Source organism: Bos mutus, chromosome 21, assembly GCF_027580195.1.
Source record: "Bos mutus isolate GX-2022 chromosome 21, NWIPB_WYAK_1.1, whole genome shotgun sequence".
Classification (NCBI taxonomy): Eukaryota; Metazoa; Chordata; class Mammalia; order Artiodactyla; family Bovidae; genus Bos; species Bos mutus.
The window spans coordinates 55,321,297-55,348,021 of record NC_091637.1 but is presented as its reverse complement, the minus strand read 5'-3'; the positions used below and the strand labels follow the sequence as shown (position 1 = coordinate 55,348,021).

The window sequence follows — 26,725 nt, the reverse complement described above, 5'->3', positions numbered from 1 at the left end:
GAGCAGAGCCCTGCAGCAGGGTGCTGGCTCCCTGGGCTTCAGGGCAGTGGCTCCTAGTCAGCCTGTCTGGGGCTGGAAGTGGGGCGGGGAGGCTGCAGGAGGACAGCAGCTTCAGGTCCACCTGAATTCCCTTTCTCCACACCAAGCAGAAGGTGTGTGCTCCTGACCGGTGACCGTCCCTGACCTGCTGCCAGGGACGGAGCCGACAGGGCTGTGGACACCTGGTCATGGGCCACGCAGCCCCACACCTTCCCAGAGGCAGGGTTTTGTTTTTGCAGCACATGAGAGAGACCAACTGCTGGTTGGACTTGAATTTCTTTTTTTCCCCTTCTGTTTTTAGAAGAAATGCTATAGAGCTGTATTGAATAGCAAGCAGGAACTTTGGGACTCAGCCCTGTGCCCCTGTCAGATGGCTGAGAGAAGATAGCTGGATGGCTATCAGCTTGGCACTGTGCTAGGAGCTTTCAGCCCTGTCACTGTGAGGACGAAACTACTGTCCCCATTTTACAGATTAGGCAAGTGAGGCTGGTGGAGCTTAAGCTCTCATGGTCATTGGCTGCTTTCTGCAGTCCTGGAGGGAGGTGGCTTGCGGTGGGCAGACTAGCCGTTGTGTGCAGGTGGGCCAGGTTGGGAGTGCTGCTTCCCCAGGGTCTCCCGCTTGGGCTCCCCCATGTTAAGCTGACTTCACACCCGCTGGGAGCCCCAGAGGAAGGGGCTGGATTGCTTCAGGCACCTTCTGAAACCAGCACTTCCGGGGTTGGGCTGTGGGTGGGACTGAGGGAGCAGCTGGCCTCAGACTTCACCCTGCACCCCCGCCCCTCCTCCCCCAGAGCAGCAGGAAGCAGAGAATCTGGGCTAATTGCAGAGGGTGAGGAGGGGTGAAAGGTGGGTCTGATGCAATTAGCAGAGCTGGAATTTGGCCAGGCCGAGGAGGCTTCAGGCCACGAGATAGGAGTGTGTGTGTGTGTGTGTGTGTGTGTGTGTGCGCACACATGGGTGAAGACGGTCTTTCTTTCTTTTTTTTTTGCTTTTTATTTTGTATTAGAATATAGGCGATTAACAATGCTGTGATAGTTTCAGTTCAGTTCAGTTCAGTCACTTGGTCGTGTCCGACTCTGCGACCCCATGAATCGCAGCACACCAGGCCTCCCTGTCCATCACCAACTCCCGGAGTCCACCCAAACTCATGTCCATCGAGTCAGTGATGCCATCCAGCCATCCCATCCTCTGTCGTCCCCTTCTCCTCCTGCCCCCAATCCCTCCAAGCATCAGGGTCTTTTTCAATGAGTCAACTCTTCGCATGAGGTGGCCAAAGTATTGGAGTTTCAGCCTCAGCATCAGTCCTTCCAATGAACACCCAAGACTGGGCTCCTTAGGGACTCGCAAGAGTTTTCTCCAACACCACAGTTCAAAAGCATCAATTCTTCGACGCTCAGCTTTCTTCACAGTCCAACTCTCACATCCATACATAACCACTGGAAAAACCATAGCCTTGACTAGACGGACCTTTGTTGGCAAAGTAATATCTCTGCTTTTTAATATGCTATCTAGGTTGGTCATAACTCCCAAGGAGTAAGCGTCTTTTAATTTCATGGCTACAATCACCATCTGCAGTGATTTTGGAGTCCAGAAAAATAAAGTCTGACACTGTTTCCACTGTTTCCCCATCTATTTGCCATGAAGTGATGGGACCAGATGCCATGATCTTCGTTTTCTGAACGTTGAGCTTTAAGCCAACTTTTTCACTCTCCTCTTTCACTTTCATCAAGAGGCTTTTGAGTTCCTCTTCACGTTCTGCCATAAGGGTGGTGTCATCTGCATATCTGAGGTTATTGCTATTTCTCCTGGCAATCTTGATTCCAGCTTGTGCTTCTTCCAGCCCAGCGTTTCTCATGATGTACTCTGCACAGAAGTTAAATAAGCAGGGTGACAGTATACAGCCTTGACGTACTCCTTTTCCTATTTGGAACCAGTCTGTTGTTCCATGTCCGGTTCTGACTGCTGCTTCCTGACCTGCATATAGGTTTCTCAAGAGGCAGGTCAGGTGGTCTGGTATTCCCATCTCTTTCAGAACTTTCCACAATTTATTGTGATCCACACAGTCAAAGGCTTTGGCATAGTCAGTAAAGCAGAAATAGATGTTTTTCTGAAACTCTCTTGCTTTTTCGATGATCCAGCGGATGTTGGCAATTTGATCTCTGGTTCCTCTGCCTTTTCTAAAACCAGCTTGAACATCTAGAAGTTCAAGGTTCATGTATTGCTGAAGCCTAGTTTCAGGTGGACGGCAAAGTGACCCATCCATATTTTACACGTGTCCATTCTCCTGCAAACTCCCCTTCCACCCAGGCTGCCATATAACATTGAGCAGAGTGCTATATACAGTGGGTCCTTGTTGGTTATCCATTTTAAACATGGCAGTGTATATACATATCTGTCCCAAACTCCCTAACTATCCCTGCCCCCCATTCAGCCCCCTTGGCAACCTTAAGTTTGTTCTCTAAGTCTGTGAGTCCCTTCTGTTTTGCAAGTAAGTTCATTTGTATCATTTCTTTGCATAGGGATGTCCTGGGATATTTCTCCTTGTATATTTCTCTTTGTTTAGTTGCTAGGTCCTGTCCAACTCTTGTGTCCAACTCTTGCAACCGCATGTACTGGAGCTCCCTGTCCATGGGATTTCCCAGGCAAAAATACTGGAGTGGGTTGCTCTTGCCTGCTCCCAGGGATCATCCTGACCCAGGGATTGAACCTGCATCTCCTGCATTGCAGGTGGATTCTTTACCACTGAGTGAACAGGGAAATCCCATTTCTCCTTCTGGGCTCCGTGGGCTCCTCCTTCTGACCGTGAGTCCAGATTTTGAATTGCTGGGGTTTCCCTTCTATCTCTGAGCTGCTGGGTTCTCCTTTGCCTTGGAGTTTCCCCTTTGCGTCCATGATGGTTCCCGAGGGCTGCCGCCTGGCTTTGATCTGTTCTGCATGGAGCCGAGCCCAGATGCCCAGTTCACAGTGGCCCTAAGACCTCCTCAGGTTTACAGATCCAGACTTTCTCAGTGTTTCTGATATGTTTTCTCACCGTGTGTTTACTTTTTTATCGCTTGCTTGACGTTTCTCTTAATCCATGGCATTCCTTAAAGCATTCAGTTTTCGAGCCCTTCACGGAAGGTCCATGCACAGAGAGCGAGTCTGTGTCAGGGTGGAAAGCTGGGCAGTCACCTGGTCATCAGGCCTGAGATCCGAGCCTGTGCCTCTGGCAGAAAAGGAGTGAAAACCTCCTTGTGCGGCCCTCAGAGGCCGAGAGGGAGCCACGCTGCTTTCCGATGGAGGTGCCCAGCCTCATTTTGCGTTCGTTGCAGAATCAGGACCAGCATGGTTCAGGGTGTGAGAATCACGGGTTGAGCATGAATGAGTTTAGAAACACATCTTATCGCAGGCTACTCCAAACCCCAGAAAGGTAGGAAGTGGTAAGAGGTACCAAGTCCTTTGGCAACAGAAAGGAGGGAAATGAATTTCTCAAACTTTTAAAAAGAAAAGGAGTCTCTCCCTTGCCTTAGGTTTTGGGGTTAAATGCCAAGATCAGCGTGTTTGATGTTATAACTAGTTTGTGAGAAGGACTCATGGGAGAACTTGCCTGGGCAGGCTCTGCGCTCCATAAAGCCGGCTGTGTGGCCTGCGTCCAGGGCTAATAACAGTTTTTCTTATTCAGCCTGTTCTTATGGAAAGGCAGTTTCTCTGCTCCTTTGCCATGGCATTCAGGGCCATGGTCCTTTCCAGTATAACTTTAGTCCTATTTTTCCAGGAAGGAGGACGGTGAAGTATGAGGATGAGGAAGCGCTTGTCTGAGGTTGATGGGCTCAGCCAGAATTATTGAGGAGGCTACACCTTCTAACTCACCCCCAATTCTGAGTCTGTTGGTGATGTTTTGAGAGGAGGTGGAGGTTTCAGAAGGGTAAAGAGGCTGCCGGCTGAATGCTGCAAGGGTTCCATTGGTTTGGGATTGGGTTTCATCAGGTTGGGCTTCCCTGGTGGCTCAGATGGTGAAGAATCTGCCTGCAGTGCGGGAGACCCAGGTTCGATCTCTGGGTCGAAAGATCCCCTGGCAGATGAAATGGCAACCCACTCCAGTATTCTTATCTGGGAAGTCCCATGGACAGAGAAGCCTGGCGGGCTACAGTACATGGAGTCAGAAAGAGTCAGATACGCCTGGGCGGCTAACACTTTCACTTTTTCAGCAAGTTAAGGGGAGAGGTGCTCTGAGTATGGGACTCCCCATGGGAAGAGAGGGTACAGTGCAACTTCAGGGAGACATTTGCCATTGCCCTCCTCGCTGCCCATCCCCTGGGGCTGGCGCTGGCGTTGGCTCTAGCTTCGCAGGGAGAAGTCAGGTTTGCTTTCTCAGCTGGGGGTAGGAGCTTCGCCACTGCCCTGTGGAAGAGGATGAGCTGGGTGGTTTCTCCAATTCCCAAGAACAGAGGTGCGCAACCTCCAGGATCTAATGTCTGGTGATCTGAGGTGGGACCAGTGTATTAATAATAGAAATAAAGTAATGCACTTGAATCATCCCGAAATCACACCCCCGACCTCTGCCCCATCTGTGGAAAAGTTGTCTTCCACAAAACCGGTCCCTTGGGTACCACTGCCCTAGAAGGTCAGGAAGGTGAAGCCAGAGGAAGAACAAGATGGGAAGTGAGAGGGCAGCAGGAAGGAGAAGTCATCTCATTCTTCCAAGGATCTAGAAATTTGTGTGTCATCATTCTAGCAGTGTGACTTTGGTGTATCATTTGATTTCACCTATAAAATATGGGTAACACCATATTACAGGTTGGCATGGGACTCAGAATCGCACCTAGGTTTTGAGTCAGCAGGGCACAGTAATAACACTAGCTCATCCTGAGGGCTGACTTTGCAGGGCTGACTGTTCCTGTGTGTCCACGCTCTGCAGATAGGGGGGCCATGTCACTTGTGTAGGCAGAGGATGGGAGACACACACATCCAAGTAAAAATAGGAAGAGAGGAAGAAAAGCAGCTTCAGGCCCGTTTGTCTGCAGAGGCAGAAGATAAGAGTCGTGGGCTCCTTTGAGCTCACCTCTTAGAGCTGTGGCCTTGGGCAATTTGATCTCCAAGAGTCTTTTTTTACCTGAAAAGTGGGCATGTGAATAGTGTTGGCCTGAGTATTGCATCAGAGGTGTTGGACTTTTCCTGCTGGCACTGATAAGATGCCCACCAGATGGTCTAGCAGACATGGGGGTCTTTACACAGACCCACCTCTCTGGGCCATGCTAACTTCGTTTATTACTGAGCGGATTATAGAGGGGACCTTCCAGCAGTTAGATTCTGAATTGCTTGGATTAATCCAGTACATGTGGACGAACATGCTTAACTCTTGCCCTGCCCATTTTTCTCCTGTATGATTTTTAGAAATTATTTTGGTTGCATTGGGTCTTGGTTGCATGCAGGCTTTCTCTAGTTGTGGAGAGCCAGGGCTACTCTCTAGTTTTAGTGCATGGGCTTCTCAGTGTGGTGGCTTCTCTTGTTGCAGAGGACAGGCTCTAGGTGCTTGGGCTTCAGTATTTGCGGCTCCAGTCTCAGTAGTGGAGAAGGCAATGGCACCCCATTCCAGTACTCTGGCCTGGAAAATCCCATGGATGCAGGAGCCTGGTAGGCTGAAGTCTATGGGTTTGCACAGAGTCGGACACGACTGAAGTGACTTAGCAGTAGCAGCCTCAGGAGTTGTGGTTCACGGGCTTAGTTGCTCCATAGCATTTGGTATCTTCCCAGACCAGGGATCAAACTCATGTCCCCTGCATCGGCAGGTGGATTCTTAACCACTGTACCACCAGGGAAGTCCTCCTGTATGATTTTTTAATTTAAAGCATACCGTGTGCTTCCAGTGAACTGAGTGTCTTAGGCACACTATCTCGTGGCAGCCTCTTGATTTTTCTCTCCCACCAGCAATGAAACTCCTTAAAAGCAGGTTCTGCATTTCTTTCTCTGTTCACCTCTCACCCCAACAGCATGGAGACATGCCTGCCAGAGTCAGTGTGTGTTAGTTGCAAGACACAGGGCAACAGAAGCCATGACTCAGAGTAGTTCAGAGAGGATAAGTCATTCATTGCCCTCAGGGCATGTATTACTGGCCTGGGCCCAGGATCCTATCTCTAGGCTAAAATAACCCTGTAAAGACCCTCGGTTTGTTCCCCGTTTCTAGACAGTTGAGTAATTGGAGGACAGGGCCCTCCTGTACTCAAGTCTGTGTTCCTTGAGTGCCTGACATACGTATCAGACACTCAGGACCTGATTGTTTTAGGGGGTCAGTGGGGGCAAACCAGGGTGGAGATGCAGGGCAAAGCGGAGGCCTGGAGCCTTTGAATCTCACCCTTACAGAGGTCTTCCCCCTCTTCCCCCCTCAAATCCCCCCCACCTCCCCCCCCCCCGCCCTGCCGCTTTCACGCAAACCTGCAGGCTTTTCATGCGGTGTTTGCTTTGTTGCTGGAAAAGCCATATGTCAGGTACCCAGGAGGCTCAGTCCCTGGGGGGTGGAAGTTAAATTGATTGTTTTCAACTTTGTCTAGCCAGCTTGGCTCCCTTGAGCTTGCCAGTGTTTTGCCTTAATGACTTCAAAACTTTAAAAATAAATGCCTCCTTTTCCAAAGCACAGTAACCAAGCAGGCTGTCCAGTTCTCGCAACCAGTCAGGGTAGTTTTTTCCCCTTACATTGTGAATTTGTGGCTGCACGAGATAGCAGAGACTCTAAAGCAGTTCGCGCATTTTTGTGCAAAGTTGGTCTTCTCAACCAGCAGTCCCCAGCCTCTTTGGCACTAGGGACCGATTTCGTGGGAGACAGTTTTTTCCACGGACCGGGGTAGGGGAACGGTTTAGGGAAGATTCAAGCGCATCACTTTAATCGTGTGCTTTATTTCTAATATAATGCCCCCACTGACCTGATAGGATACCGGTCCCCGGCTCAGAGGTGGGGGACCCTGTTCTCAACAACCTCCTCCCGCCATTGTTGGGGTGAGAGTTTGTGACGTTTGAGCTCTATAGAACAGAGCTTCCAAAATTGGACTTTTCCAACAGAAATGGACTGAGTCGCAGCCGAGGTCATCCTAAGCTCAAGATGCCGAAAGAAGAACTGGTGGTTGCTGATAACTCCGAGCTCGTCTGGACCCACCTGAGACTGAAGCTTGTCATGACTTTTAGAGCAAAGTGGAGGAGGACCGAGGGGTGGGTCGCCCTGGAGGATGGCTGTGCGCGGGTCTGTCCTGCTTCTCTCCTCCTCACCCACCTGTACCCTGGTTTCTTCCCGGGGAGGAGTACTCGTCTCGGGCTGCCTTCACCTTGCCAGCCCCTCAGCTGCAGCCCCAGGGTGCCTCGGGCCAGCGTCCTGCCCACCGCTCAGACGCCTGGCCTGCCCGCCTCTCCAGGGGCTCCTCTTTCTCCTGCAACCCTCTCGTCGCCCCTCCCAATACCACGCACACCACCATGACCTGGGGCAAGTGGCCTGACCCCTCCGAGTTGTCTCCTTCTTTCTCCAGTGGGGAGAACGGGTGATAACAGATGATGCCCTGGGTAGCGACGATCCAGAGAGAGAGAGCGTGCATGTGAAATGCCCAGCGTGGGGGCACTGCAGAGCTGGCGCTGGTGCAGTGGGCACTGCTGGCTGCTGGGCTGCAGTGCTGTCTGTGCTCTCCCTTCCTCTGCACTCATCCATCAGGCTTCGGTGCTTTCCCCACCGCCGGCCAGCACCTTCCCTTCACTGCCTCTGTGAAGCCTGTGGGATGTTCTGAACCCGAGTTTAATCATTGTCATCATCACCATCATCACACCTTTCAGCTCTCTTCTGCTTTCTCTGGGTCCTGCACCAGATTTGCAGGCTCCCTCAGGGCCGGGACTCTGGTGCCCTTTGTCCTCCCAGGGTCAGGGAGCACAGGGGATGCCAGCTGAGGGGCTGCCCCGGTGCTGTGTGTTGTGCTTTGACACTCACTCGTGTCCAACTCTTTGCAACCCCATGGACTGTAGCCTGCCAGACTCTTCTGTCCATGGGGATTCTTCAGGCAAGAATACTGGAGTGGGTTGCCATGCCCGCCTCCAGGGGATCTTCCCAACCCAGGGATTAAACCCAGGTCTCTCGAATTGCAGGTGGATTCTTTACCATCTGAATTACCAGGGAAGCCCACAAATACTGGAGTGGGCAGCCTCTCCCTTCTTCAGGGGTTCTTCCTGACCCAGGAATCGAACCAGGGTCTCCTCTCCTGTATTGCAGGTGGATTCTTTACCAGCTGAGCTACCAGAGTCTGAAAGAGGCGAGTATACTGGCCCACCTGTGCCTGCCTGGCCCGGGGCTTCTCCCGGGGCCAGGTTTATGTGATGGGCTGGACTCTCAAATGTTCCTACTTTAATGCACTGCCTGAATGGAAACCCTGGGTCTTTATCAACGCTGGAATTCAAAAGGTGGGATAAATTGATTTCTTAAGGCAAAGACACTTTGATTAGCCTAGCCTTTTGTGGTTGTTGTCGTTCAGTCACTAAATCGTGTCCAACTTTTCGAGACACCATGGACTGCAGCATCCCAGGCTTCCCTGTCCTTCACCATCTCCCGGAGCTTGCTCAAACTCATATCCATCGAGTTGGTGATGCCATCCAACCATCTCATCCTCTGTCGTCCCCTTCTATCTTTACTCTTTTCTAGCATCAGGATGGAGGAGCCTGGTAGGCTGCAGTCCATGGGGTCACAAAGAGTCGGACACGACTGAGCGACTTCCCTTTCACTTTTCACTTTCATGCATTGGAGAAGGAAATGGCAACCCACTCCAGTGTTCTTGCCTGGAGAATCCTAGGGACAGGGGAGCCTGGTGGGCTGCCGTCTATGGGGTTGCACAGAGTCGGACACGACTAAAGCGACTTAGCAGCAGCAGCAGCAGCAGGATATTTTCCAATGGGTCAGCTCTTCACATCAGGTGGCCAAAGTATTGGAGCTTCAGCATCAGTCCTTCCAGTGTTTATTCAGGGTTGATTTCTCTTAGGATTAACAGGTTTGACCTCGTTGCTGTCCAAGGGACTCTCAAGAGTCTTCTACAGCACCACAGTTCGAAAGCATCAGTTCTTCAGTGCTCAGCCTTCTCTATGTTCCAACTCTCATATCTCTACATGACTACTGGAAAAACCATACTTTGACTAGACAGACCTTTGTCAGCAAAGTAACGTCTGCTTTTTAATACAGGCAGATCCTAGGCAACCCTTGGAGTGTCATAGCGTTTCTTCTCAGGAGCAAGTGTCTTTTAATTTCATGGCTGCAGTCACTGTCTGCAGTGATTTTGGAGCCCAAGAAAATGAAGTCTGTCACTGTTTCCACTATTAGCCTTTTAATCTCACCCTTTTTAAAATAGAAAGTGACTGGACGTGAGACCAATGAAGCCTTCCTCTGTTCTTTCTTCCCTTTGGAGGTATTCTTCTCTGGTTCTGACTGAGGTATCCTCCCCTGCTCTGGAAGGTTGAAGTCAGGACCTCGGAGTCACATGTCCATGACCATCCCCAAACCCAAAGTTACTGGGTTGGGTTTTTGGGTGACTTGGGGGATATGTTTGAAAAAGGGTGATCCAGTGCCTACCTACACAGATCATTCAAATTCCCAGGTGTTTTTGAACTCCTCCTAGGTACAGTCTCGGGAAGGGAGGGCTTGAACCCCTAGGAGGTGGCCAGGTTGGTGGGAATAGGGTCTGCAGGACATCGGCTGTGGTGGCCTCAGTACTCGCCACCCTGAGAGGTCCCAGAAGGCCTGGGTGCAGAAACATGGAGTTGGGAGGTGAATTCACCACGTGTTATTAAAATCCAAGTGTATGTTCAGATCTGGTTGGAAAGTTTAGGAAGCGTGAGGAGGGATAACTAGACTTTATTCCAGAGTAGACCAAAAATAGATAAGTAACGAGGAATATGGTATGCTTACAAAAACTTAACTTTTGGTCTTTAAGGAAGCTGCCTGATTTGGAAATCATCTTTGACTTTTAAAAATAAAGGAACTACAGCCATGTTCATAGCGTTACTCACAGAAGCCAAAGGTGGACGCATGCAAGTGTCTGTCTGTGGGTGAACGTGGTACTCGCACGCAATGGAATATTATTCAGCCTTAAAAAGGAGGGGGTCCTGACACATGCCCAGCATAGATGGACTGTGGGGGCATTATGCTGAGTGAAATAAGTCAGCCACAAAAAGACAAATACTAGAAGTTCTACTTCTGTGAGGTTCGTAGGTCAAATTCAGAGAGAGAGAAGGTAGAATGGTGATTGCCAGGGGCTGGGGGAGGGAGTGGAAAGTTATTGGTTAACGGGATGGCGTTTAGTTTTGCACGATGAAGAGAACTCTAGCGATCGGTACAGTAATGTGAATGCACTGAACACTGCTGAATTGCACACTTAAAATTGGTTAAGATTGTAAATGCTAGTGTGTGTTTTATCTGGTTTTCTGTTATGTGTGTTCTATCATAATTTTACCCAAAAAAGGGACTGAACCCTCACACGTGGCCGAATGCCAAATGCTTGTCTCAAGTATTTTCTTAAGGAATGAAAAGGGCATCCAGTAAGAATGTCTGTGATGTTGATCAGTGAGGGCGTGGAACCCCAGCCCCAGCTTTAAAAGTGGCGAGTCTGTCCCACTTAGTGGCTGAATGACCGTACATGGCTAGCTGGACAGAATAACTCAGCATTTCTGCCCTCCCCGCTTTTCTTTTTTTGCTCTTTTTGCTTGCTTGTTTTAAAGAAAAATCCTTTTCTCTCTGGGAGTCAGCATAGAGGTTTTTCCACAATGGAGCGCTTAAGTCCCAACAACCAGGACACTCCTGTTGGTGAAGGGTAGTCCTAGGGCGTGAGCACCTCTTAGCTGTTTCATGCTTTAAATCAAACTGGGATTAAACTGTCAGAAACAGAAGCATCCTTTTCTCTCTCTTTTTTTTTGATGCTCAGTAAACTTTATTTTTTTAATTCCACTATAGTTGACTTATAATGTGTTAATGTCTGCTGTATAGCAGTGATTCAGTTATACACACACACACACACGCACTCTCTTTTTTAATATTTCTTTTTTGGATGAAGCAGAGAAGGATGGCTTTATCACTTTGCCAGGCAAAGGGGGACACAGCAGGCTCCTGCCTCGAAAATGACGTGTCCCCTATTTTTTTCCATTATGGTTTGTCATAGGGTAATCATAATATAATTCTCTGTGCTATACAGAAGGACCTTGTCGTTTATCCATTCTGTATATAATACTTCACAACTGCTAATCCCAGCCTGTTTCATCCTTCCCCCCATGCCTTCCCCTTGGCAACCACAAGTCTCTTCTCTATAGCCTTGGCTTTGTTTCTGTTTCATAGATATGCTCATTTGTGTGATATTTTAAATTCCACATAAAAGTGATATCATGTGATGTTTGTCTTCTTCTTTCTGATTTACTTAGTGAGCTCTCTGGTTGCATTCATGTTGCCACAGATGGCATTATTTCATTCTTTTTATGGCTGAGTAGTAGTCCGCTGTACACCCTTGCCACATCTTTACCATTCCTTTGTTAATGGGCACGTGGGCTGTTTCCATAGCTTGGCTCTTGTGAAGAGAGTTGCTATGAACGCAGGGACGGCCTGTATCTTTTTGGTTTAGAGTTTTGTCTGCATACACGGATGCATCCCTTTCTTCATGAGGTCCTTGGGTCTAGATCAGTGATGTCAGCTTTGGACTTGAAATCATATCTGTCTAGAAGAGCATGTGATGACTTGCCTCTGGTGAAGCTGGGGAGGACGAAGAGGAAGGCGGTGGCAGAGGTCAGGATGCGCAGTGCCCCCGTTCCCATTTTAGTGTCTGTACTCCAAGGGAGGGCTGATGGAGGCGCTTCTTTCTCCTTACCCACCCCTACCTGGCCTGTAAAGGCCTCAATCTACATGACTGTTAGCTGCTGAGGCTGTAAAATGCAGTGGAATGGAGGATGGAGGGAGGCTCAAGAGGAAGGGGATATTGTTGTTCAGTCACTCAGTCGTGTACTACTCTCTGCAACCCCATGGGCTGCAGCACGCCAGGCTTCCCTGTCCTTCGCCATGTCTTAGAGTTTGCTCAAACTCATGTCCCTTGAGTCAGTGATGCCTTCCAACCGTCTCATCCTCTCTTGTCCCCTTCTATATAATGGTGACTGAGTCTTGTCGATGTACGGCAGAGACCACTACAACGTTGTAAAGCAGTTATCCTCCAGTTTAAAAAAAAGTGAACTAAGCTGAGGACTGGAGCGTTTCCTGCACACTCGGTTTTCCTAGAATTTGATGCTATCCTGGCATCCAGACTGATATCCTGCCTCGGGCTGGTGAGCAGTTGCTGGGGGAGAGGTCGTATTCTCTCTGGAAATGAGCTTCCCCCACCCCGTGAAGGAGTCCTTGGCCCACAGTTGCAGAATCAGGAACCTGGATGTTTTCTTTTCCGCCTCGTGTTTTTATCCCATAAATGATAGTCATCAGGATCAAACTTGACCTCTGAAGAGAGAAAGCAGATGTTCCGCATCCCCCTCTATCCTGCCACCTCAGCACATTAAAGTGGTTCATAGTTCAGTGTCCTTCGGAGCCTGCGGCCGTTCCCTGGGAAGGGAATCTGTGGCTTTCGTGGGGACAGCTGACGGCTATTAATACCCTGAGGAAGTCCTCCGCCAACCCTGAAGGGGAGGGGTTCACATCTTCCTCCCCGCCGCAAGTGTGCTTCTGGGCCAGGGACCATTGTGAGAACACATCTCTGCCTTCGTTTGGTTGAAACGTCACATGTCGGAGTGTTTTGCTCCACGGTGTTTTGCTTCTGTGTGCCACAAGTGGCTGACGACTTTGCCGTGTGTATCCTCTGTTGACAGACCAATCTGAGGGCTTCCTGTGAGCATCCAAGCCAAGCCTGAGCCCAGGCGCCGTCTCGGGCTGTTCTTCGAGACTGCTGTGGCCCTCGGTCAGGGTCTAGAGACCCTGCAGCAGAGGCAACAGACACCCTGGCCTGGGGCGTTTCCAGAACAGGTGCTGCCTGGTACCCCCCTGAACCTCGGAGGGCAGGAGGCCCTGGGGGTTAGAGGAGGCATCCAGAGAGGCGGAAAGCTGGGCTGAGGCGGCCCACAGCTGCAGGGAGGGGATTCGGTGGGGGGAATGGGGAGATGGGCTGTGGCCACATGGCGAGTTAATAGCAGAGCTGGAAACTAGTTCTCCTGAGACTCGACAGAAATCTGGTCATAGCTGGGGCTCATTTACCACCCCGTCCTCTCCCTCTTGCTGGCCAGGGGCACAGTCGGGACATCCCTGGGGCTCGGTGAACGTTCCTCTCTGTTGTTAAGGCTCGGTGACTCTAATGGAGGGTTCAGCCGATGGCATGTGGGTGGTGGAACGTTAAAGAAAGAAGTGGCCGTGGGGTGGTTCTAGCCTCTCAGCCCCCCCAGCCAGACCCCTGGGAGCTCCTTCCATGCAGCACGTGGCCCCCTTCCCGGAGAGAGCGAGACTCTGATGTAACTGGTTGAAGGGCGGGAATACCGGCGTCATTTAAAAGCTCTCTTTAGTTGTTGTTGTTTAGTTGCTCAGTCGTGTCCGACTCTTTTGTGACCCCATAGACTGTAGCCCTCCAGGCTCCTGTTTCTGTGGGATTCTCCAGGTGAGGATACTAGAGTGGGTTGCCATTTCCTCCTCCAGGGGATCTTCCTGACCCAGGGATCGAACCCACGTCCCCTGCAGTGGCGGGCGGTTTCTTTCCCGCTGAGCCACCAGGGAAGCCCGAAAGCTCTCTTAGGTGCTTCTGATGAGATGATGCTGATGTGCAGCTGGCCTGGGAACCCCCTATCCTCTTCCTCTTGCTCCTCATTAACAAATGGAAAGAGAGAAACTCAGGCCACCTGGGTTTCCTTTGTTCCTGTCAGTGATTCCGAGTTGCAGGCAGCTGAGTCTAGCACCTGGGGGCTGGGCTCCTGGCCCTCCATGGTCACTTCATCTGCTCCTGGCCTTGCCTCCAGGGCAGGCATCCAGACATGGGCCAGGGATCTTCATGTGGCTGTGAAAACCTTATGGAAAGTCACTGGAGGGACTCTGGCTTGTGTGCCCGGTGTGAGCAGGTGGACCGGAGAACCCCTGAATCTGCTTCCTGGTGCCTTTACCAGCCTGACAGGTACGTCAGGAGAGCTCAGGGCTTTCTGTTTGCATCAGGCTTTGAACTCTGGGGAGAGCACACAGGGTGTGCTGCCCTGGAGGCTGGGCCTGAGCGGGTCGCTGGGAGAAAACCTGTGGAGCCCACAGGCCAGGCCTCCCAGAGCTGGAACCTGGCTCCTTCTTCTGCCTGGTGGTCCTAGCACGGCGGCAGTCAGGAGAGAGTGGGGCTCCACAGCCGCCCCCAGGGGCTCACCTTCTCAAGTTGGGCCTTTGAATCTGACTGGTCCATCCTCAAGCCGCCAGCAGTCAGGATGGAAAAGTGAAAGTTGCTTAGTTGTGTCTGACTCTGCGACCCATGGACTGTATAGTCCATGGAATTCTCCAGGCCAGAATACTGGAGTGGGTAGCCTTTCCCTTCTGCCTTCTCCAGGGGATCTTCCCAACCCAGGGATTGAACCCAGGTCTCCTGCATTGAGGGCAGAGGTCTCCTGCATTGCTGAGCCACCAGGGAACCCCAAGAATACTGCAGTGGGTAGCCTACCCCTTCTCCAGTGTATCTTCCCAACCCAGGAATCAAACTGGGGTCTCCCCATTGCAGGCAGATTCTTTACCAACTGAGCTATCAGGGAGGCCGGAAAACACGCTGTTGTTGAAGACTGGTGCCTCCTGGTGCCTTAGTAGGTTTTTAGGCCCCTGGGTGGTCTAAGGGGCTAGACTGGTTCATAGCCCAGACAGCAGAGCCCTGGATCCCTCAGGTCATCCCGCCTCTGGGCGTGAGGAGGAAGGCTGCTGGCCTCAGGAACCAGCGAGGACTCCCTCCCATTTGAACTGTCATGTCCCACACCATGATGCGGGTGTCACGGAATGCCTACCGCGTGCCACCTGGGCTGCATGGGCAGAAAACACGCTGGTTAGCCTCCCAGGCGGGGGGTGGGGGGTGGGAATCCAGCTGTGACCATGACGAGGGTGTATGTGTGCCCACGTGTGCAGATAGACACAGGCCCTGTGGGTCCTGACATGAGTCTGCTGCTGCATTTACTTTTGTAATTGTAGGTTCGTCATAGGAGAGAGAACGCTCAGACATCAAAGGACCTATAAAAAGTATGAGGCAGATGGTTCAGGTGTCATTACCCCCATTTGTCAGATGAGGCAGTGAGGCCCTGGGATGTTAACTGCCTTGCTCAGGGTCACACGCAGCTAGTGGGTGTCAGGCCTGAAATTGGCACCCAGGCCTTTTGCTCCTGGTGCAGTGTTTTCTTCTGCACCGTATAGTCTCTGAAATAACACATGTGGGTAGTTTTCTAGGTGGTGAGGAAGTGATGGAGATGTGCCTTAAGCAGTGAACTGTGTACCCCATCCAGGACAAACACGGATGGATTTTAAAGCCCCAGAATATCCAGACCCGTTTGGCACACCCTGGAGTACCCTGAAAAGGCACAGCTCCCTGCCTTCAAGGCCACCCACCGTCTGGTGACGTGAAGTCTGTCTCCAGGCACAGGTTTTGTTCCTGCCTGTTGGCTCACTTGCTTGTTGAGTCTGCAGAAGGTTCCTGCCTTTGTGATGCACGCCTGGGTATCACTTTCAGAACTGGAGGTGGTGGGGGCTGTGGGCCCCTGGGGTCAGGGTGACAGAGAGTGCAGCCCTGGGGTCTTTTCCCCTGTTCAAGTTCCTTGTTTCCATGGAACAGCAGAACTCGGAATACGGGAGAGATGGAAAGGCGTGTTGGCCCCTGACTGTGGTTGGATGACATTTGTTGGTAGACTTCTTTTTTTCCCAAGATTGTTAGAAATCTCTGGAGTCCTATGGATCAAATCCCTGGCCAACATCCTGCACTTTTCGCCTAGGCTTGAGCTTTGGGGTCCTACTGACCTGCAAACTTAAACCGCAGAGCAAAATCAGCCTGGGGTGCTGTGGTCCTGGTGGTCCTTTCCTGGGTTGGAAAGGGAGGATGTGTGGGCACTTGTCTCACCAGGCGGCTCATTAGAAGAGGCTTTTGTGGGTCTAGGTGATCACATTGCAGTGCTTTATGGGGAGATGTTACTTTGAAAGAAAAATTTTGTCTTTTTAGAGTCCCTACTCTAAAAGAGAGTAGGGACTGTACGGTCCATTGCTGGTGGATGGTGACCTAAGAGCCACCCGGATGCTGTGGATTTGAGGGACAGGATTCAGAGCATCAGATGCAGCCACGGGTCCTCCTCTGGTGACCAGGGGTGCACCAGTGGACCTGGCTCTACCAGGGGCTGTCTGTGACCAGGAAAGCAAGGATCTCAGGTCCCAGAGTCCAGCATGTGGCTCTTAGCACCACACTGACCAGCCTAGGTCACCAGCTGGCTCGTGGAGCAGCCAGAGGTGCAGGAGAGACAGGCTGATGGGGTCTGAGGTGTGCGGTGGACCAGAGTTGCGGGAGAGATGGGCTGATGGGGTCCGAGGTGTGCAGTGGAGGGAAGCCACCCTCTTCCCTGTTCACAGCATAGTAGTGAAAGTCAGGGTCTTTCCTCCAGAAGATACTTGGATGGCCTCATGGTGTGCACTTTGATGCTTTGATTCTCTCACTTCAGTCTTCCTGGATGTACCAGTGCATGTGGTCCCCAGTGTGGGATGCCTTCCCAGGATGCACAGGGTGCCGTGGTCCCCAGATGTGGGATGCCTTCCCAGGATGCACAGGGCGCCATGATCCCCAGATGTGGTGCCCTTGGGGTGCCTTCCCATGATGTACAGGGTGCTGTGGTCCCCAGATGTGGTGCCCTTGGGGTGCCTTCCCAGGATGCACAGGGTGCCATGATCCCCAGATGTGGTGCCCTTGGGGTGCCTTCCCAGGATGCACAGGGTGCCATGATCCCCAGATGTGGTGCCCTTGGGGTACCTTCCCATGATGTACAGGGCGCCATGGTCCCCAGATGTGGTGCCCTTGGGGTGCCTTCCCAGGATGCACAGGGCGCCGTGGTCCCCAGGTGTGGTGCCCTTGGGGTGCCTTCCCAGGATGCACAGGGCGCCGTGGTCCCCAGGTATGGCTCTCCAGAAGGTCTTGCCTTCACACGGGATGCAGAATTGGCCTTCGTAGTTTGGAGAGAGGGATCCGCCTTTCTGCCGGTTTCAGAGCATCACCTGTTACTGGAAAAGTTTACACACAGAGAAACGTGTTTGCCTCGCCATGGGGAAAACGGGCCTTGTGCAGTTTGAGGCGATCGCATTTCGGGGGCGCGTCCTCTCCACTGGTGACTCCGGCTCCCTGTCCTAGCATGCAGCCAACAATAAAATGCTTTACAACCTGCGGGAGTGCTTGTGTCTTTTCCCAGCGCTGCATTTCCCCAAGAACAGCACTGTTCCCAGGGGTGTCCAGTTTCCTCCCGCCATTCACCAGGCCCCACACCGTCCTTAAGCAGCTAGAACTGGTTTTACCAAGTAAACCGATACCTCGGCGGGTATCCAGGGTGAATAAGGATGGTGCGGCTTAATAAGTTACTGGCAGACCTTTGAGGAGGCCCAGTGGCCCTGGCTCCTCACTCCTCCTGCTCCTTAACGCTTGAATGGGCAAGCAGGAGGAGGGACAGCCTTCCCTTACCTCTGAGTGGGGAGGAGGGCTTGTGCCATCAAACAAAGCCAGTTTTGCCTGGGGCTCACTGTGGCCCCTGAAGTTCCTGGCTGGACACCCCGCACCCTCCCCGGCCCCGCCACTGAAACAGGGTGGGCCTGGGCCTTAAGTAGACTCCTTGGGAGATGGGCCTGTCTGTCCACTTGACTGCTCTGGGCACAGGGGGGAATGTTTCACTCCCACCTCCAGCTCTGCAGCTGATGGCGAGGAGAAGGGGCTCCTGCCGGCAGCTGTGGGCTCATTAGTTTTTGCTTGGTTTGTCAGCAAGGCCCTCCTGGGGTTCAGGAGCCTGACAGGTGCTGAGAAGGGGCTGCAGTGGAGCGCTGGAGCCAGAGCCCCTGGGGCCCTTCAGCGGGAGTCTCAGCCTCATCTCAGAGGCTGTGGTCAGTACCTGATGGGGCTGCAAGAGGGGAGGACAGGCCCAGCCCTGCAGGGGGCAGGGCAGGGGTTTCGGGGGACAGGGCCTCCTCTCCCGGAGTGCTTAAGGGGGACCACAGGCCTGTATACCACAGGGTGTTAGAGAGGCCCAGTCTGGGGGATGCCATGTGTCCTGAGTGGGGTTCAGTTCAGTTCAGTCTCTCAGTCGTGTCCGACTCTCTGTGACCCCATGAACTGCATCACGCCAGGCCTCCCTGTCCATCACCAACTCCCAGAGTCCACCCAAACCCATGTCCATTGAGTCGGTGATGCCATCCAACCATCTCATCCTCCGTTGTCCCCTTCTCCTCCTGCCCTCAATCTTCCCCAGCATCAGGGTCTTTTCAAATGAGTCAGCTCTTCGCATCAGGTAGCCAAAGTATAGGAGTTTAAGCTTCAGCATCAGTCCTTCCAATGAACACCCAGGACTGATCTCCTTTAGGATGGACTGGTTGGATCTCCTTGCAGTCCAAGGGACTCTCAAGAGTCTTCTCCAACACCACAGTTCAAAAGCATCAATTCTTCGGCGCTCAGCTTTCTTTATAGTCCAACTCTCACATTCATGCATGACCACTGGAAAAACCATAGCCTTGACTAGACGGACCTTTGTTGGCAAAGTAATGTCTCTGCTTTTGAATATGCTGTCTAGGTTGGTCATAACTTTCCTTCCAAGGAGTAAGTGTAGGTCCGACTGAGTGGGGTAGGTCAGGATGTAAAGCCGGTTGTAGCAGGACCAGGTTTGGAGGGTAGGGCTGAGTCTGAGCCTCACGTCCAGGAAGGCTGTGGTCTCCCCTTGAGTTTCCTGTAGGCGACCAGACAGTGTGTGGGACCCAAGGACCACCCACTTGAGCTTGCACCCACTTCTCAGGCTGAAGTCAGATTTGGTTTTATTCCCCAACCTTGGGAACTGTGTCTTTCCCCCTCTTCTCTCTCTCACCTGCTGGATGGCTTCCTCGGGGCCCAGCATGGATCAGTTTGGCCCAGGGCCCTGAGGAGAGATGGTGGGATGGGCAGATGTCCTCCTGGCCCTGGAGGAGCTCAGGGTTACGACACTGCAGTATGTAGCAGAGGCTGAACTGGAGATGACGGCGCTTTGTAAGGACCTTCGTCCCCCAAAAGCAATTCAGACTCCAGAGAGGGATGAACTGTTCCTTTTTGCATCATCTTCTAGGTGCTGTGTTTTGGGGCCACCATATTTACAGTGTTCTTGTTGTTCCGTCACTAAGTCGTATCCGACTCTCTCTGACCTCATGGCTGCAGCACGCCAGGCTTCCCTGTTCTTCAATCTCCCAGAGTTTGCTCAAATTCATGTCCATTGAGTCAGTGATGCCATCCAACCATCGCATCCTCTGTTGCCCCTTTCTTCTCTTGCTCTCAGTCTTTCCCAGCACCTGGGTCTTTTCCAGTGAGTTGGCTCTTCATATCAGGTGGCCAAAGTATCGGAGCTTTTAGTTTCAGCATCAGTCCTTCCAGTGAATATTCAGGATTGATTTTCTTTGGGATTGACTGGCTTGATCTCCTTGCTGTCCAAGGGACTCTCAAGAGTCTTCTCCAGCACCACAGTTTGAAAGCATCAATTCTTTGGTGCTCAGCCTTCTTTATGGTCCAACTCTCACAACCATACATGACTGCTGGAAAAGCCATAGCTTTGACTAGACAGACCTTTGTTGGCAAAATGATGTCTCTGCTTTTTTAATAGAAACCACCTAGTCCAGGGAATGGCAGGTAGGTTTACTCTTGGATGCAGGTGGATTTGTTGTGGCTGCTCAGAGTGCTGTATTGAGAAGGGCTCAGAGGCCTTGCCCTGGACCTGAGGGCAGGGGTTCTTTAATCTATTAATGCTGTCTGCCATGGAGACGAGGAGTGGAGGGGAGCGGTGTTCCGTGCGTATTGTGTGTTATCTCTGCATTTACACATGAAGAAAACCGAGGCCCAGAGAAGCTGTGGCCTGTCTCTGTGTTTGGAGGGTCCGGGACTGGAACCTGAGGCTGCTGCTCCCCACCCAGTGTGCTTTCCACGGCGCTGACGCTGAAAAGCCCAGCTTTGTGAGAGGCCAGACAAACAGGCGTGAAGCAGCGAGGAGCAAGTATCAGACTGGGCTGTTCAGAAAAGACATCATATGGACTTCCCTGGTGGTCCAGTGGTTGGGAATCCGCCTGCCAGTGCAGGGGACACAGATTTGATCCCCAATGGGATCAGGGAAGATCCCACAAGCCACAGGACAACTCAACCTGAGAGCCACTGAGCCCACCGGCTGTAACTACCGAAGCCTGTGCACCCTAGAGCCTGTGCTCTGCAACAAGAGAAGGCACTGTGATGTGAAGCCCACTCACTGCAGCTAGAGAGTAGCCCCCGCTCACTGCAACTGGAGAAAGCTTGTGCACAGCAGTGAAGACCCAGCACAGCCAAAAATAAGTCAATAAATTAAACAAAATACACCATACACCATAGAAAAGATCAGCAGGGAGGCAGAGAGATGGGCTTTGACAGGAGAGAGGAGAGGGCGGGGTCTTGCACAAAAGGTCTGATTTGGGTGAAAGTTCTGAGACCCCTCCATGAGGACCCTCCCCCAAGGCTGTGGGCAGAAAGTGCAAAAGCCGCCACCTTCGGCTCTCGATGTGTCAGGTTTTAAAGCCCTTTCCTTCAGGAACAGGAAGAACGGGTTGACCACCTGGGCATTGAGAATGCAGAGGAGACCAAATCCTAACCCCCAAGGATTCTTTCCACGTTTGCTGTTTGCTGGCTTGTCGCACCTGCTGTGTGCCCAGCGCCTGTGTACTGGTGGTGCTTAGACTTGGGGTGTGCTCCCCACTCAGCCCCTTGGCCAGAGTGTGATGGGTCTTGTGGGTCACAGCCCCCATCACAGGGCAGGCTGCCCACGGAGTAGCCCCTGCACCTTGAACTTCCACCAGCCGGTGCTTCTCTGGGAGCCATTGTGCGATGGAGGTGTGGCATTTTCTGTGATGGGAGCAGCTGCTGTCAGCGGGTTGAACCAAGGGTGGATCCAGGCACATACTGCTTCACATCTTAGTTTTTAGCTCATTTCTCTTGCTGGATCAGGAATCCGTTTGGCTCTTACAGGAGTTGCTTGATTTTTTTTCCCACTAGCCACTCCTCCTTGCTTGTCACCATTCTGCCAATTTCACGGTCTCCTCGGCCAGTGGTTGGAGTCACAGAGACCTGCTCGGGGTGAGCAAATCACAGACCTTGCCTGGAGCCTCTGCAGGTTCACCAATGGGAATGCTGTGTCCACACCCTGCCTGCCCCTTCTCCAGCTTCCCCCCACTACCCTTCTCTCCCACTTCTGGGCTGGCCTCCAAAAGCGTAGAGAGCTGCATTTTAAGAAGCACACAGGGAAAAAAAATTTAAAGCATGTAATTGTGAGTTATGTAAGAAAAACCCCAGTATTCTTCAGAGATGCCTTCTGATGGAGGGGTGAGATGACAAGGTGCTAGAGTTTGCTTTAAATTCTTTCTTGGTTTTATGACAAAGGGAAAAAAAAGATGGACAAGCAAATCTTGCTCACTGTCGAACTGGCGTGTGGGGTCGTGGGGGTCATTGTGCTACTGTCTCTCCTGTTATTTACATCAGAAGTTTTTCACATTAACAGTGTTTAAAGGGTACAGGATTGTACTGAGAACTTGATGTGTGTAATTTTTGGTGCTCTTCGTAAAACTGCTTTAACCTGCTTAGAGATGCGTGTCCAACTGACACGTGGTAGTTTTCCTCCAGGCCCTTGCTGCTTCCTCCTGCTCTTTGAAACTAACGCACTCCTTTGTGTAATGTTTTCTGAAAAGTTGCAGTACATTCAGCCACCCCAACATGGCCAGAACTCTGTCAATAACATTTTACAAAGGTTTGGGGTATTCTTGTTTAAATAGTTGTATGAGTTTTGTTTTTATTGGATGAACATTTATTGAGCATCTACGTATGAAGACGGAACATATAAGAGGAAATGAATGTTGTGGGGGAGGGGCCCTGGCACTCTCAAGATCAACCAGGAGCTGGGAGTTGTGGGTCCTTTTAGGACTCACCCTGTAGCATGGAGGTGCTTGGTTACAGTGGGTCCAGGCCACAATATCTCACTTTATTATTTTAATTCAGTTCAGTTGCTCAGTCGTGTCTGACTCTTTGTGACCCCATGAATTGCAGCACGCCAGGCCTCCCTGTCTATCACCAACTCCCGGAGTTCACCCATACTCATGTCCATCGAGTCGGTGATGCCATCCAGCCATCTCATCCTCTGTTGTCCCCTTCTCCTCCTGTCCCCAATCCCTCCCAGCATCAGAGTCTTTTCCAGTGAGTCAACTCCTCGCATGAGGTGGCCAAAGTACTGGAGTTTCAGCTTTAGCATCAGTCCTTCCAAAGAATACCCAGGACTGATCTCCTTTAGAATGGACTGGTTGGATCTCCTTGCAGTCCAAATGACTCTCAAGAGTCTTCTCCAACACCACAGCTCAAAAGCATCAATTCTTCGGTGCTTAGCTTTCTTCACAGTCCAACTCTCACATCCATACATGACCACTGGAAAAACCATAGCCTTGACTAGATGGACCTTTGTTGGCAAAGTAATGTCTCTGCTTTTGAATATGCTGTCTAGGTTGATCATAATTTTTCTTCCAAGGAGTAAGCGTCTTTTGATTTCATGGCTGCAGTCACCATCTGCTGTGATTTTGGAGCCCCCAAAAATAAAGTTTACCACTGTTTCCACTGTTTCCCCATCTATTTCCCATGAAGTGATGGGACCAGATGCCATGATCTTCGTTTTCTGAATGTTGAGCTTTAGGCCAACTTTTTCACTCTCCTCTTTCACTTTCATCAAGAGGCTTTTTAGCTCCTCTTCACTTTCTGCCATAAGGGTGGTGTCATGTGCATATCTGAGGTTCTTGATATTTCTCCCTACAATCTTGATTCCAGCTTGTGTTTCTTCCAGCCCAGCGTTTCTCATGATGTACTCTGCATAGAAGTTAAGTAAGCAGGGTGACAATATACAGCCTTGACGTACTCCTTTTCCTATTTGGAACCAGTCTGTTGTTCCATGTCCAGTTCTAACTGTTGCTTCCTGACCTGCATACAGGTTTCTCAGTTATATTTTTAAAAATATCTGTGTATGTATTTATTTGGCTGTGCTGGGTCTGTGGCACACAGGATCTTTGATCTTGATTGTGCCATGCGGGACCTTTAGTTGCAGCACGCGAACTCTCGTCTGTGGCATGTGGGGTCTAGTTCCTTGAGCAGGGATGAAACCCAGGCCCCTTGCATTGGGAGTACAGAGTCCTAGCCACTGGACCACCAGGGAAGTCCCTCACTCTGTCTTGATAGACTGTAACACCTATATTCCACCACACGCAAGCCCCTTTGCCTTAAGTTTTCTCATCCTGTTCTCAGGCTAAACCCGTTCTCCAGTAATTAAACTTCTCAGGGGCAGGGAAAGCTGATTGTTTTTTTCTTGTTGGTTTCAGGTGGGCCCAGTGGAAATGGGGAAGGCATAAGGCAGTCGAATAGGAGGCACAGCCGCTAGCGTAGGTGCAGACCTGGCTGTGGAAGGCCCCATTGCGGGCACTCGGTGCCAAGGAGGGGATGGTGCTGGAAGGGAGTGGAAGGAGGTGAGCTCACCAAGTCCACTCTTGGGGCCACCGTTGACATCCTGCTCAGATGGGCTCGCTTTGAGGAGGTGATGGAGTCAGGGACTGTGAAGGACAGAGTGAGAAAGTGCTGGCTGTGTGAGACCAGGTCAGACCTCACAGTGGCTCGTCCCGTGGGCCCCAGGATACAAAGGCTGGATCCTGTACACAGACGGGCCTGGAGTGTCTGTGCTTCAGCCCTTGACCCCAAGCTTGACCCTACTGGGGTGTCATCCTTGATGTAATCCTCTGACTGCAACGTCATTCTTGTCCTTCCAGCCCCCTCCCTCCATTAAGAGTCGGCCTGTGGAGTGGGCAGCCCCAGTCGGAGAAATGCCAAATTTGAGAGTCACATTGGCCGGGGGCCAAGATCCGGCTTCTGCACAGAATAGTTTGTGGTGCTGGGTCATCGTTTGCGCCCTGTGTAGGGGGCACTGACCCAGGGAGAGGGGAGGAAGCGAAGCTCTTGGTAGCTAGTATACTACAAGCATTCACTGTTCCGTTTCTCATCCACCACGGTGGGAATGCAAATTGATGCAGGCATTTTGGGAAACAGTCTGGAATTAAAGGCTAAAGTCCCACACCCACATCCCCGACAGCCCAGCTGATTTCACGCTGAAGTGTATACCCGAGAGAAACTCCTGTGCGTGGACTCTGGGAGATGTGTACAAGAATGGTCGCAGCATTTCTGTGCACAACAGCAAAAGGCTGGAAGCAGCCCAGATGCCCATCAGTAGGGGAATGGATGAATACGCTGAGACGTGACCACACAATGGAATATTATACAGCTGTCCAAACAAATTAACTGCAGCAGCACTCAACGATGTAGATGAATTTTAGCAGTGTCATAAATATTAGCTAAAAAGAGGCTGTGCTTCCAAAGATTACATACAGCACTAATCTTTTTCTTTGTGAAGTCAGAAGGAGCTAAAATAAATGTGCTTTTTAGGAAGGTTTTACAGCTGCAGTAAAGCTGGAAAAAAAAAAAAAAAAACAGAAATGGGGGAAGGGGCAAGAGAATGTGCCCCTTGAGGTTGGGGGTATCTTGGATGGAAGGGGGCGGGGTGTGGAATGGAGCACCATCTAGATAGATGCAGGTTTTGGTCAAGGGCCCAGCCTTTGTTTGGGGTGGGCGATTTGCAGGTGGTTATTACATTGTAAAAAGTAAGTGAAAGTGAGTCATGGGTGACGACAGATGAATGTCAGGAGCCAAGGACTGTGGTGAATAATTAACCCAGTTCTGTGCATGTTAGGTCCAGCATGCCCCCATGCCCACCCTAAACTCATTTCAGCAGAAGCTGTGATGCTGTGATGGCTCAGTGTTTACTGAGCCTCCATTCCCGTGGCTGACATCCCCACCACCCTCCCCAGCCCCCCGGCCTTCTCTGTCGGCCATCCGTCCATCCAGCTCCAGCCTCGTTCTTCCACGGTGCCCGCCGGCTGGAGTGGCCTCAGCCGGCTTGTGGCTTTGCTCGTCCTTAACCACTTGCTTCCTATCCATGTCACACAATCAGTGCCTTGTAATAAATGGCCTCATCCAGTAATCGGTTCCACATGTGTGTATCTTTCTAAGGCGATGGTAGTTTCCCCCAGGCCAGGGGTCACATTTTATCTCCTCTTATGTGGCAGATTATTCCCCTGCTCCCGTTCACACGCCCTGTCTTCCTTAATCAAAGAGCCTCCAACCTCCCCTCCAGCTGGGCCTGGCCTCGCCGCCCAGGGAGATGTCAGTGGCAGTGTTGAGTGCCACTTCTGACAAGTCTTCCTAAGAGGAGGTGGCAGCGTGCCTTTCTTCCCCCTTCCTCCTTCCTGCTGCCCAGAGTGCAGCGCCCAGGTCCCTGACACCCTTGGGTGAGGCTCACGTGGACTGCTCTTCTTCTGCTGTCTTAACCCCCCGGGGAGGTCCTATCTATGCCCAGGTCTTTGTTGCTCACAGAGACTGTAATTCTTAGGGGTATAGCATGTGAACTACCCGCCCCCGTGGTTCTGAGCACTGAGTGCATAATGATTGCCCCGCAAGTCCTGTGGATTAAAAAGGTCAGCCACACCAAAATGGAGCTGGTGTTGGGTCCCGTGTGCCACTCACCTGCTGGTGACCTGGTCAAGTCACTTAACTCCTCTGAGCTCCACGAGGTCAGGGAGTTGGGAACCCTGCCTGTGACAGCAGAGTTAAAGCAGCGTGGATGGTCAGCCACCCAGTCGATGGTCAGCCGTCCCGGGCCGTGTGCCCCAGACACTGAAGGCTCGCTTTGTAATTTTCTCAGCCATCTCTACCACAGGGTCGTAAGCTCTCCTTGAGGCCTGCCCTCTGCAGCAGCCTCACTTTCCAGGAATGGCTTGTGGTCCCCACAACACATCTGTGCCTATTGTAGGTGTCCCCAGCCTGATGCTGCTGTCCCTCTGCCACGGAGGGGACACTGTGACCCCTCTTTCGGGAAGAAGCTTGGGGTGGACAGTCTGAAATGAGCTGAGCTGGCTTTTTCAGCTGGTGGTGCTTTATTGTAGCCTTTGTTCCTCTTTATTTTTATTTTTCTCCTTTAGCACACTGCCCTCAGTGGACCCAGGGTGAGAGCCGCTCTGTGCAGGGGGCTGGGGAGGTGGCTCTGCTGGTGAGAGGTGAGCGGTGAGCGGAGGGTGGAGGGGGCCACGTATGTGGGAGCTCCAGCCAGAGCCAGGCCTGCCCGGAGTGGTTCTGTACCACGTCTGGCATTCGGCTTTGATTTCCTGGGTCTGAGTGGCCAGGGGACCGGCTGTGTGCCCATTGGCAGAAGAGGCCTTTCCTATCTCAGCAGGCCTGTGTTGCCTGGGGGCCATCAGCCATGGCTTATCCTGCGGCCACAGTCGAACCCCGGCTCCTGGCCCCAGCTAGGGTGCCCCACATACCCCGTTTTCTGCATCTTTCCTCTCTGCTCCAGCGTATTTATGATGACCAACTGCTGGCTTTCCAACAGTCATTCTCTTGCATTCATT

The 26,725-nt window shown here is 51.7% G+C and overlaps 1 protein-coding gene across 3 annotated transcripts in view; it reads left to right on the top strand.

The window, feature by feature from the left end:
- The window catches only part of CCDC88C (coiled-coil domain containing 88C), a 146,074-nt gene that overhangs the window by 19,591 nt on the left and 99,758 nt on the right, over window positions 1-26,725 (top strand). The window contains exons 2-3 of one of the 3 annotated variants that reach the window (XM_070358849.1): window positions 7,072-7,218; window positions 8,258-8,297. The exons of the other annotated variants lie outside the window; for them this stretch is intronic. Of the exons in view, the coding sequence (XP_070214950.1) occupies window positions 7,112-7,218; window positions 8,258-8,297 (147 nt within the window). The 5' untranslated portion in view covers window positions 7,072-7,111. The remainder of the gene's footprint in view (window positions 1-7,071; window positions 7,219-8,257; window positions 8,298-26,725) is intronic. 3 annotated transcript variants of the gene reach the window in all.